Below are 11594 nucleotides of genomic sequence, written 5' to 3' on the forward strand. Positions count from 1 at the left end.
TTAGCTATTGAAAAATAGCAGATCTACAAGCTCATAGCGCGCCACCGAGTGGCGCGCTACGAGCTTGTAGGTCTGCTATTTTTGAAAAACGACTGACATAGAAACATAGCTTTTTCAGAAAACTCAGGTCAAAATTTTAAGTTTAATACATGGATGGCACATTAAATTTACATTATACAGACTGAATTGAATTGATACTAACCTGACTCAAACCCTATTCTCAACAGCCTGACACTCAACCTGCAGTTCGTGCACCACTACTGCTGTGAAAATGGTTAATCGCAGCTGTTCTATAGAGGTTAACAACCAGTCATCATCTATCCTTGCCAACCCAAGGTAATATTTATTTTAATATTATACAAATAATTCTTTTGAGTCTTTTTTTGAGTGGTGCAACCACTCCAAGGAACAGCAATGTCCGTGTTAACCTATGTATGTGACTGTGTTGTATGTATGTGACTATGAGTACCAGTAGGGGCAAAAGTGGCGCTGTTGTGCCAGAAACAGAGAGAGAGAGAGATAGTGCTGCACTGTTGCCTGCTCATCATCAATGTCTAATGGTCTGAACTGTGGAATCATTTTCTGCTTTCTAGTGAAAAGTAATATCAATGGTGTTTGACGTGTGTTCCTTCAATATCAATGGTGTTTGACGTGTGTTCCTTCAATATCAATGGTGTTTGACGTGTGTTCCTTCAATATCAATGGTGTTTGACGTGTGTTCCTTCGATATCAATGGCGTGTGACGTGTGTTCCTTCAATATCAATGGTGTGTGACGTGTGTTCCTTCAATATCAATGGTGTGTGACGTGTGTTCCTTCGATATCAATGGTGTGTGACGTGTGTTCCTTCAATATCAATGGTGTGTGACGTGTGTTCCTTCGATATCAATGGTGTGTGTTCCTTCGATATCAACGGTGTGTGACGTGTGTTCCTTCGATATCAACGGTGTGTGACGTGTGTTCCTTCGATATCAATGGTGTGTGTTCCTTCAATATCAATGGTGTGTGACGTGTGTTCCTTCGATATCAACGGTGTGTGACGTGTGTTCCTTCGATATCAATGGTGTGTGACGTGTGTTCCTTCGATATCAATGGTGTGTGACGTGTGTTCCTTCGATATCAACGGTGTGTGACGTGTGTTCCTTCGATATCAATGGTGTGTGACGTGTGTTCCTTCGATATCAACGGTGTGTGACGTGTGTTCCTTCGATATCAATGGTGTGTGACGTGTGTTCCTTCGATATCAATGGTGTTTGACGTGTGTTCCTTCGATATCAATGGTGTGCGACGTGTGTTCCTTCAGGGTGTTCACCGAGAGCGGCTGCTGCGAGGTGCCTTTGCCACCGACGGTGGACCCCTGCTCCGAGGGGACGGCGCTCTTCAACAAGACCACGGGCGCGGCCACAGGAGCCGTGGGCGTCTTCACCTATGACCTGGTCAACCCCAACACGAACGACTCCACCCACGTCCTGGCCGTCATGTTCTCCGTGCCCTACGACCGCAACCTCTACTCCAACTGGTTCGCCGTGGGGATCTTCGAGAGAGGCCTCGATTGCGATTACAACCTTTACGATATCATGTATAACGGTTCGGAAGACAAGTTCGCCAGAGGAAAGGCCGACGGCTCCTCCATTAGTTATGAAGGCGGTGTTAGGATAAGCGCCACCATGTCAGACGCGCATGAGGCCGCAGTGAGGGTAGAAATCAACGACAACTGTAACAACCCTGGCTATGGCGGAGGCTTTGGCGGGGGAAACCCCGGGTTTGGTGGAGGAGGAAACCCCGAGTTTGGTGGAGGAGGAAACCCCGAGTTTGGTGGAGGAGGAAACCCCGAGTTTGGTGGAGGAGGAAACCCCGAGTTTGGTGGAGGAGGAAATCCCGGGTTTGGCGGCGGCGGCGGCGACCCTGGCTTCGGCGGCGGCTATGGTGACGGCGGATATGGCTATTAAGCAAATAGGATAGGGGAGTCTGGGTGGTGCCGGGGGGGAAAGTAGTCCCACCACCGTGGGCCAAATAGTACGGGTTAGCACTTGTAGACGAACCCACGGAGGGGTGCCCTGGGCGCTGCCCATAGCTGCGGTGTACCATTCAGGCCTGACGTCGAAATTTTAAATAAAATGTCTTCTTAAATCATGACAATTTTCTGAAAGATTTGAGGCACATTTTAACGATTTTTCAAAAAATAGCAGACCTACAAGTTCATAACACGGCACTTGTAGATCTGCTATTTTCCAATAGCTAAATTATAACATAATGTATGTAACACCAAAAGGGGTTCCCGCTCAAAATGGGTTAAGCGCAGCTTTACACTGCAGTACTGATTAGCTACACCTGGCCTTCAGGCCACTGCTCTATGGATTCGTCTATATACGTATGGGGGGGAATTGGCAATGAGTAAATTGGGGGACAATTAAAACAAAAATACAAAATACCAAGCATCGTATGCTGTATGTACTACCATATATGAAACTAAATCAATACATTTCAAATCTGTTGAAGGTTTAATGGAAGAGTTTGACAACTGTTAATTGAAAAGCACATTATGAATGTGGTGTAATAACATGTACCATAATAGACTATTTTTGATGGAGTGCTTGGGGTTGATCACTTTCTGTGTTTAAGTGTGTAACAGTACAAATTGGAAGCTAACAAGTGTCACCAAGACATTTTTTAGCAATAAAGGAAAAATGTTGACCATTGTATGGCTGTACAACACATCTCAAATGGATCAATAAATGAGTCAATGCATCAATTCCTTTTTTCACGTATTCATTCCCCTACGAGTGCCCAAAGATAAGTTTGAGTTTGTGCTAATCTGCTAAAAACATGTCTTATCACTTGACATTTAACACATCAACTGCCAGGCATAAACTAATTAATTAATCTGCCATCGCTTTTACTTTATTTCGCTGACCCACTGAACCCACAATGTTGACACGATGTAAACAAAAGCTGTCTGGGGGGAGTCACGAGTAGGGATGGGTATCGTTGGGACTTTTGTGAATCCGGTACCGATTCCGGTTCCTAACGGTTCCCTATTTCGGTTCCAAATGGTATAAAATAACTTAAAATGTTTATTAAAAATAATAGGTAAAATGTTTATTTAACAAAAAGTTGTATTCCTATTTATTGCCTTAGTCAATTTAAGACGTGTAGTAGGCTAATGAATAGAGTAACATATTATCCTTTATTCAATCGTACATTGAGGATAAGAGTGAGAATAAGTGTGACAATAACACATTTTGACAATAACTGCACTGCAAACAGTCAGTCACACACACACACACACACACACACACACACACACCATTAGGTCTATATTTGCTCTATATGTGCGTGTGTACAATTCAAACTGTAGGAGTGGTTATAGAGCGTCGCAGTCCCGCCCCCGACGAGGGCCCAGGAAATAATTCCCCGTTCATTTTCCCCATAGACTTTTCAAAAAGTTTTTATTTAAAGACGTTTACGCCGCGGACAAAGCCAACTCTTGCTGTGACAAATCATGACAATAAACACAATGTTTTGGGCAGATCAAATAATTAGTAAGAAAAAAAAGGCAGGGTACATCACTTAATGTTTTGTTTTTCTTCTTACTAATAATTTGATCGGCCCAAAACATTGTGTGTGTGTGTGTGTGTGTGTGTGTGTGTGTGTGTGTGTGTTCCACATCCCACCCCCAGCACAACACTGCACAAAAGTGTGTGGTTCCAGAATTGGACTTTTCAGTCATCTGAGGACCGACATTAACCCATTTAGGCCTGACCTCGAAATTAAAAAAAAATCTTCTAAATCCTCCAGTTTTCTGAAATAAATATTTTCACGATTTTTCAAAAATAACAGACCTACAAGCACGTAGCGCGCCACTCGGTGACGCGCTATGAGCTTGTAGATCTGCTAAATTATAACATAATGTTTAAAACACCAAAAGGGGTTCCCGCCCAAAATGGGATAAGGACCACCCCAGGTGGACCATCATACTCGACACCGAGTGATCACGGATGGTGATGATTGCGTGTGTGTGTTCCTTGACGTTGTAATTGAACAAAAACAACATAGGCAGAGTGTCCGAGTGGTTCGAGTGCAACTCACCAAACACCAGCGCCAGCCCATGTGATGTTCCCACAGCGATTACACCAGATACCGTCTGAACACAAGAGAGACATAGCACAGGTTGGAGGAGAAATTGACCCTCAGAGGACAACAGGAAAAGGGCCCTGGATGGAGTCTACACAAGACTGCTACGAATGGCACTAGGTGTCACATGACATGACCACATCAGAAATGTGGACCTCTATGGGGACCTACCACGGGTCACAGACAAAGTCAGAGAGTGAACTAGTGGCAAGCAAGCCACACGGCTATTTGCATAGACCCCACTAGGGGGCGAGACAATGAGTGAATGTAATAAACATTGTAATGCACTTTGTATAAAAGGTGCTATATAAGCAGATTAAGCACCATTCACTTTCACCATTTTTCTAAAGTGACAAATATAGCCGATCTACAAGCTATACGAAGGAAAAAGAATAAAAGTTGAAATATGGAGATTTATGCCCGACAGCAGCAACGTATATGCCCACTCACACTAAACCATATTCTAGTTGAGTATAGAATGGCAGATGATTAACACTTTAATTGCCCGGAACTATTTAATCCATTACATTCATGCGCCCAGTCGATTTATAAACACGGACGCCTTTTCCGGACGGACCGGCCGGAAGTTCATGATGTTGTGTAGCAGCTAACAATAGCCACAGCACTATAGAGTCGATCGACAACAACGGGAGACAAGAATAAATCCATCGAGACTAGCGACTGGACCGCAGAGTGCCGTCTAACACAGGATCTTTTTTCAGAAAAAGACGGGATGATTTAGATCGCGATTTATGAACGTTTTAAGATTTTCGTTTTCATCAGCTAAACAGGGGAGGGAGTTTTTCGATGACGCCTCACTCTTGCGCGTCACCGAGGAGAGCCCAGCAGGCGCGCCTGGGCTATACAGCCATGCGATCTGTTCTCCTATCAATAAACTTCGTCTTTTGGACAATACTACTATTCGTCCTGAGCGTCGGGCGTTACTAATAGAAAGGACAAAGAATTTCGTCCTGGGTGATGGGAGTGTTAAGAGGAGGTCTGTAGCTTCTGCAATTCAGTCAATAGAAGTGGTCCTATTCAACTGCTTACCAGAGAAACTTCATACTTACTATGGCAGTTGGAAGTCCAGCATCCACCTTGTCCTGAGGAAGACACGCACACAGGCTTTAGGATAATGGTAGTTTCCTATAATCACAACTGAGTGGGGGAGTTAATTATGGATCATACATCGGCTAGTGATCACCTTTCAGTTTACCCAATCAGGAAGGCTGATCATTATGTTCTGTGAGTTGGCTTGTTAGATTGAATAATTTTAATTATTTCTCCTTTTAATATTGTTAGGCAGGTATGTTGGTTAAATGGCACACGGTGAACAATGTTAATCATTGCATGAATGAATAGTGAGTGAGTGAGTGAGTGAGTGAGTGAGTGAGTGAGTGAGTCCCTTACAGCAGCAGAAACGATCTGAGCTGATATTCCCTTCAACAGGCTGTGTCTCAGAACAGAGCCGTGGACTGTCGTATTCATTTCCACCGTCCTCTTCCTCCTACAAACACACAGGCACACACAGTAACTTAAGCATGACAGCCTTAGTTCCCATTCAAAACAGATTTCCTTTTTCCATGATAACCTTTTTTGTGACTTTCACAGTTTACATTTTGTTGCCAGTGCAAATTCACGCACGCAGGCGTGTTTTTAAATCAATAGCTGTTCTTTGTGTCTGACCAAGTCAAAAGAGTCACTTTTACAGCTACAGCTTGAAAAAAGTTCTTAATACAAACAACAATGTCAAACCAGGCTATTGAACAACCTAATCACTGTGTGTAATTACCGCTACTAAGAACAAGAATGTTGTAGCCTGCCCTGCACTCGAATCGATTTAAAAAAAAAAAAGATTTACTAAATAAAGTTAAATATCAAAAAATAGCAGATCTATAAGCTCATAATGCTTCCGTCATACAGTCTGGAGAACGGAAGCTCTTATCATGAGTAACATATAAAGTGGAAGTGAAGCCTCCTCCCCACTTCCCTTTCGTCTTTACATTTGCGCAAATGTATCCTAATATAAATAGAAATCATCTAAGGTGTAGTTCCAGACTCTATATAGCATTCGGAGATTGTGGAATAGTTGTCTGGCTATGCAAGACTAGGGATAAGGGGTGGCAAAAGATAGCCAGTACTAGCCATAGATATATATAAACTCTAGATGGCTCAAGGCAGAGTTTCTGACGTCGTTCACCCGACAGCCATCTTACTTCGGGGCTACAGTACAGTATGTTCAATGGCAGCTCAAACAGAAACAGTCATAACTCGCTCAAATCTTGAGTTGGTTTATTACAAACGTTGTCAACGTGGCTATGATTCAGGACGCTTATCTGCTTAATTTTTTTTATATGAACGTTGTATAAAAGCATATAAGTATGCGGACGTCTCTGACGTTTATAACAAACCAAACCGTTTGAAAATCGGTTGAAAATTTAGCAAGTTATGGTCATTTAAGAGTACATGCCCCATAGACACAATGTTATGTGGCCCGAGGTAAGATGGCCGCCACGTAACGACGTCGCTCTCCATTGGCCAACAGCGCGGGTGAGCTATCTAGAGCAGTGTTTCCCAACCTGTGTGCCGCGGCACTTTACTGTGCCGTTTGATGTGTCCAGGTGTCCCGCCTGATTTGACCGAAAATAACACTAACCCTCCCCCGAAAGCAATATTATAGCTACTGGGCTGCAGGCTTCCTATTGTTGCGTCGTTGTTGTTGTCACACGTCTAACCATTAGACGTGCGATAACGACGGAACAATAGACTCTAACGACCCTCGGCCATTGAAATGTTAATGCATCCAGAAGACGCTACATTTCGCGCATATGCACGTAGACAGCAGACACATACAGTCCTACGTGTCCCGACCCAAACACTGAGGAGGTAAAGTAAACGTGACGTTGTTGTGATTAAACATAATGTGCCACGAAAAATAGCTGTCCAACTGTCCAAGTGTCCATACATGATCGCCTCGTTCGGCCAACACAATATATCTCCCTCCCTCCACAGAAGCGCAGTGATGCCTGATTTATTCTTCGTCGTACACGTGTTCCATGCTGAAAATGGCTGATTTACAAGCTCACAACACGTTGCGGACGCAACGCGTTGTGAGCTTGTCGATCAGCTATTTTCAGCATGTGGAAATATGCAGGCTGTGAGAACTGAGACCCTTCACAATAAAAGCATGCAGCTTTCACAAGTTGGCCCATAATAAAGACAAGGAAAAGGATTAAGAATTAGGTGGCATTTCACATTGCATATGAGCAATTTTTTCTACAAAATGTATTTTTTTAAAGGAATTAATTTTTTATTATTAAATCCCCCAAAGTTTTTTTATTCAATAAAGTCTGAGGTTCTATATGGCTATGGGCTGTGGTACTGTGGTAATAATAATAATAATAATTCAAAAAAGAAAGAACGAAAAATAACTAAAATTGTTAATTTTTTGGAACCATGAACTTTAGTTCAAAATATTGAATGATGAATATATATATATATATATATACACTGTATATATTATATACACATACATACACATATGTATGTATATGTATATAGATAGGCCTATACACCGTATATCTAGGTGTGCCCTGAGATTTTTAGGCTATGAAAAGTGTGCCCTGGGACAAAAAAGGTTGGGAAACACTGATCTAGAGTTTATATATATCTATGGTAGTAGCCACAAGTGTTTGTGTGTGTGCCCATACCGCTTTAGGTGCGCTGGGTCTCCGCTGTCAGAGCTGGCCAGAGAGGAGGTTTCACATGAGTGAGCGTCTATGTTCTCTGTGTTGAGGAGGCAGGTGTCCTCCAGGACAAACGGTTCCTCCTCATCCTCCGGCTGCAGAGACACACAACACAACGAATCAAACACACTCTCTAGCACACCGTTTCCCATACAGTGGGTTGGAAGGTGTGGGTAATATCTGCTATTTTTGAGTTACTGTTCTAAACCACTGTTCTAAATCCTAAGAGTCCTCTGAAAACCCTATTTTGCTATATAGCTGAAATCTAAAATGACACTGATGCTTTCCCGTTTTTAATGGGTTAAGGTTAGTGATGCACCGAATATTCGGCCGCAGAAAATATTCGGCAGAAAATGGCTAAAAATGCATTTTCGGCCTATTCGGTTTCGGCCCGAATAGGCAGAAAATATATCACCGAATAGTGTATGCAATTAATGCATTCAAAAGAGCTGAATAAATGTTTTATGGACCCATAATAGTGATTATTATTTAAGTTACGTTTTGCCATTGCTATAACCATTTCTTCTGCCATAAATCAGGTAGCTTTAAGGTACGGCCATGACAGCAATGGTAGGAAAAAAGATATCATATTCAGGATTCGGTTTTCGGCCAACTGTTTCCTATATTCGGTTTCTTTGCCAAGAATTTCCCTTTCGGTGCATGTCAAGAATGTTCTTTCCGCACCTCATTCAGGATGCTCTCTAAGGTGGGAGGTGTGTCCACTTGGGGAATGTCAAACTCCTTGTCATCAATCTGAGGAGAAAAGCAGTTGGCACATAATGAATTGCATTTTTATAGTGCTTTTCCAAGTGCTCAAAGCGCTTTACAATGGTTAATTAATTCATACATTGGGAGGTGAAGCGGCGAACATTCGATGCCAGCGTCCTCACTTCCCACATTCACACACCAATGGTGGCAAGCTCACACCGACCGACTCATTGGAGGCAATGTAGGGTTCAGTGTCTTGCCCAAGGACACTTCGACATGGAGGAGCCGGGATTCGAACCGCCGACCCAGGGATCATTGGACGACCTGCTCTACCTCCTGAGCCACAGCCGCCCTACAGAACTTGTGATTGATTACACGGTAAAATAAGAGCATACAAATGTTTTGTAGACTCAATTAATACTGAGGATTTTACGGTGTAGAACTGGTAAAAGAAAGATCAAGTCTCTTCTCTACGTTGATCTGTCGCAGACTTCTGTTATGCTTTCCTACACGTCTCATTTTGACACCAGTTTGACGGACTTGCAGCACTTTCTGTACTGCTATATACAGTGCAAACAATATCATTCATATTACATATATAGCCTGGGCTGCATTCCTTTTCAGGTTTATGATCCGGTCGGGAGCGGATGATATTGTTATGTCATGTTATAGTCATTGTTTTGTAGTCATCAGGTCAGAATCATCAATCTGGAACTTCCTTTCCCTCTAGACGACTTTTCCCAATAAAAGCCGCAGGCTACAAGAGAACGAGTCATGCTTTTATTGTTATTCTTCCGGTTTGAGGGAAAGTGAGTTCCAGATTGATGGTTCCGGCCTGATGACTACAAATCAATGACTACAACATGACGTAACGATATCATCCGCTCCCGACCGGATCATACGAAAATGTTGTAACACAGACCAGGCTTAGCCATGGTGACGTGAGGTTATTACATATATATTACTTTTTACAATAATTTGTACATCTCTTCGCACAAATTCTTGTATTTGAATTGTTATGGTAGCTAGCAGTCGCAGATAGTAAAAGCTATTACGCATAGTAAGTTCATATAGTATTTACTCCTACAACATAATACATAATGTGGTCTGCATATTCTATATTGTATTATTAAGAAAATATTACTTACTTTTTGGCTGCACCATATTAGATATAATTAACCATAACCTCTATATCAAATTCTAAATTAAGCTATGCTTTCTACTGGTCATTTCCCAACTGTACGTGTATTGATGCTAGTTTACTAAGATTTTCTACTGCGTTAACACTTCTTACAATACTAGCTATAGTAAATGTTTACCTTGTATTAGCTAACCTTGTATGTACCGTGGACAGGACATACAGTCTGTTGTAGCCCAAGATTTAGACTCTCGTAGAGTTTTTTTGGGGCTAAGTCTGTTGGGTCTGCACCACCGACATTTCACTGCACAAGTACACATACATGAGCATGTACAAATAAAGTATTACTCTCGTAGATGCATTTTATCGATTCTGACATTTGATTGAAAATGTCAGAATCGATCAAATACATCTACGATAGTCTAAATCTTAGGCTAAACCTGAACCAACTCCTGCCTAATAGCAGAAGCAGCTGACAGACAGACATGTCAGGTGAGATGATCCTCTCGACTCAGACTCACTCACCGCGTCGATCTCCATTAAATTGAGCTGAGAGGACGCAGACACCAGGCTGCCGGCGTCAGGGGAGTCCGACATCGTCACTTTTGTATCGACCGACTATTTACTGCAAAAATGTATTGAAATATTGCAAATTATGGCAACATACTCCCTGTGTGCAAGGGCTGTTTGGTGATTCCAATGTTTGCGGAACTGGCTGTTGGTCACACGGGCTCCCTTTCCGGTGTAGTTCCTGTTCATGCGCAGAAAGCTGAAAACCCCTCCGTAGAAAGCAGGTGGTTTCCATTTACTGTTCAGGGCTTGTATCCGGTCTACAACCCGCCTACTGTATCCTGTCGTTAAAATTACCACCGCTGAAGTGCCCTTGAGCAAGGCATTGAACCACTACCATGAAATGTTCTATGAGCCTGGCTGTAAACAAGTATCTGATGCTTAGTCCAGTTACCCTGGGTAAATATAGTAACTTTGCTTTGCTTTGTCATACTACTACTAGTCTGCAAACGACAAAAGCCCCCCGAACCCACCTCACCCCTGCCCACTTCGACAGGCTGGAATGGCTTAGGGTCGACGACAGAGTACAGCATCTTGCAATGGGTCTGGTCCACAAGATTCGATACACCACCAAGATACCCATGTACCTGTCTAGATACTTCCTTAATGTTAACGAAGTCCACACCCACAACACCAGAGGGAGTGCAACGAACCATGTACAACCCAGATTCGGCACAAACAAGGGACTAAATTCTTTTCGCTCCTATGCCACCAAAATGTGGAACGCCCTACCAACTGTCATTAAGACATGCGAATCCCTTGACTCCTTCAAAACCGCTCTCAAAGGGCACCTACGGATGGCTGCAATTCGAAACTGGCCCCCGTAAAATCTGAATCCCCCCCCCGCCCCCCCCTTCTTTCCCCTCACTGTATATATTTCTTTTCCCTTTTTACCTCCTTTTTGATGAATTCCTGTTCTGTCTATAGAAGTGTCTATTTGTACGTCTCTAAATGTTTTGATGATTTGAACATGGTGGACCCTGTTGGAAACAAGTGTAATGCTTAATTGGGTCGTCCACTCACAGTTAACAGCCTTTGTATTGAGTTTGTGCTTGAAATGTACTGTAATTCTGCAAACTGTTAATAAATTCTTCAATCAATCAATCAATCAATCAAAGCAAATATTGATCATAGTCTACAGTTAGACTACTGTAGATTCTAACATTGGCCAAAATTAATGTCAAATAATAAATTACAAGCTCACAACGAAGGCATTGTGAACTTTATATGTGGACTGTGGGAACTGAGTAAATCTAAATGTAATGCCTCAACTGCTACAATTCCAAGTGCTCTTCAGAT

General features: G+C 42.6%; 2 protein-coding genes across 3 annotated transcripts in view; one reads left to right on the plus strand and one right to left on the minus strand.

Annotated features, from left to right (window-relative positions):
• The window catches only part of vps8 (VPS8 subunit of CORVET complex), a 121266-nt gene extending 110775 nt beyond the window's left edge, over positions 1 to 10491 (minus strand). For both annotated transcript variants that reach the window (XM_079512585.1, XM_079512584.1), the window contains exons 1-6: positions 10251 to 10491; positions 8564 to 8632; positions 7844 to 7974; positions 5544 to 5640; positions 5204 to 5236; positions 4089 to 4143 (exon numbers count right to left, since the gene is read on the minus strand). In XM_079512585.1, coding sequence (XP_079368711.1) covers positions 4089 to 4143; positions 5204 to 5236; positions 5544 to 5640; positions 7844 to 7974; positions 8564 to 8632; positions 10251 to 10322 — 457 coding nt within the window. In that variant the 5' untranslated portion in view covers positions 10323 to 10491. The remainder of the gene's footprint in view (positions 1 to 4088; positions 4144 to 5203; positions 5237 to 5543; positions 5641 to 7843; positions 7975 to 8563; positions 8633 to 10250) is intronic.
• On the plus strand, positions 272 to 1948 carry LOC306931454 (DELTA-stichotoxin-She4a-like; the record flags this gene model as incomplete). Its single annotated transcript, XM_079512856.1, has 2 exons — positions 272 to 336; positions 1303 to 1948. 2 exons carry the CDS (start codon positions 272 to 274, stop codon positions 1946 to 1948), a joined length of 711 nt encoding a protein of 236 aa, XP_079368982.1.
• Positions 10492 to 11594: the final 1103 nt, after the last annotated feature.

This window comes from Electrona antarctica (genome assembly GCF_951216825.1).
Source record: "Electrona antarctica genome assembly, chromosome: 10".
NCBI classification, from domain to species: Eukaryota; Metazoa; Chordata; class Actinopteri; order Myctophiformes; family Myctophidae; genus Electrona; species Electrona antarctica.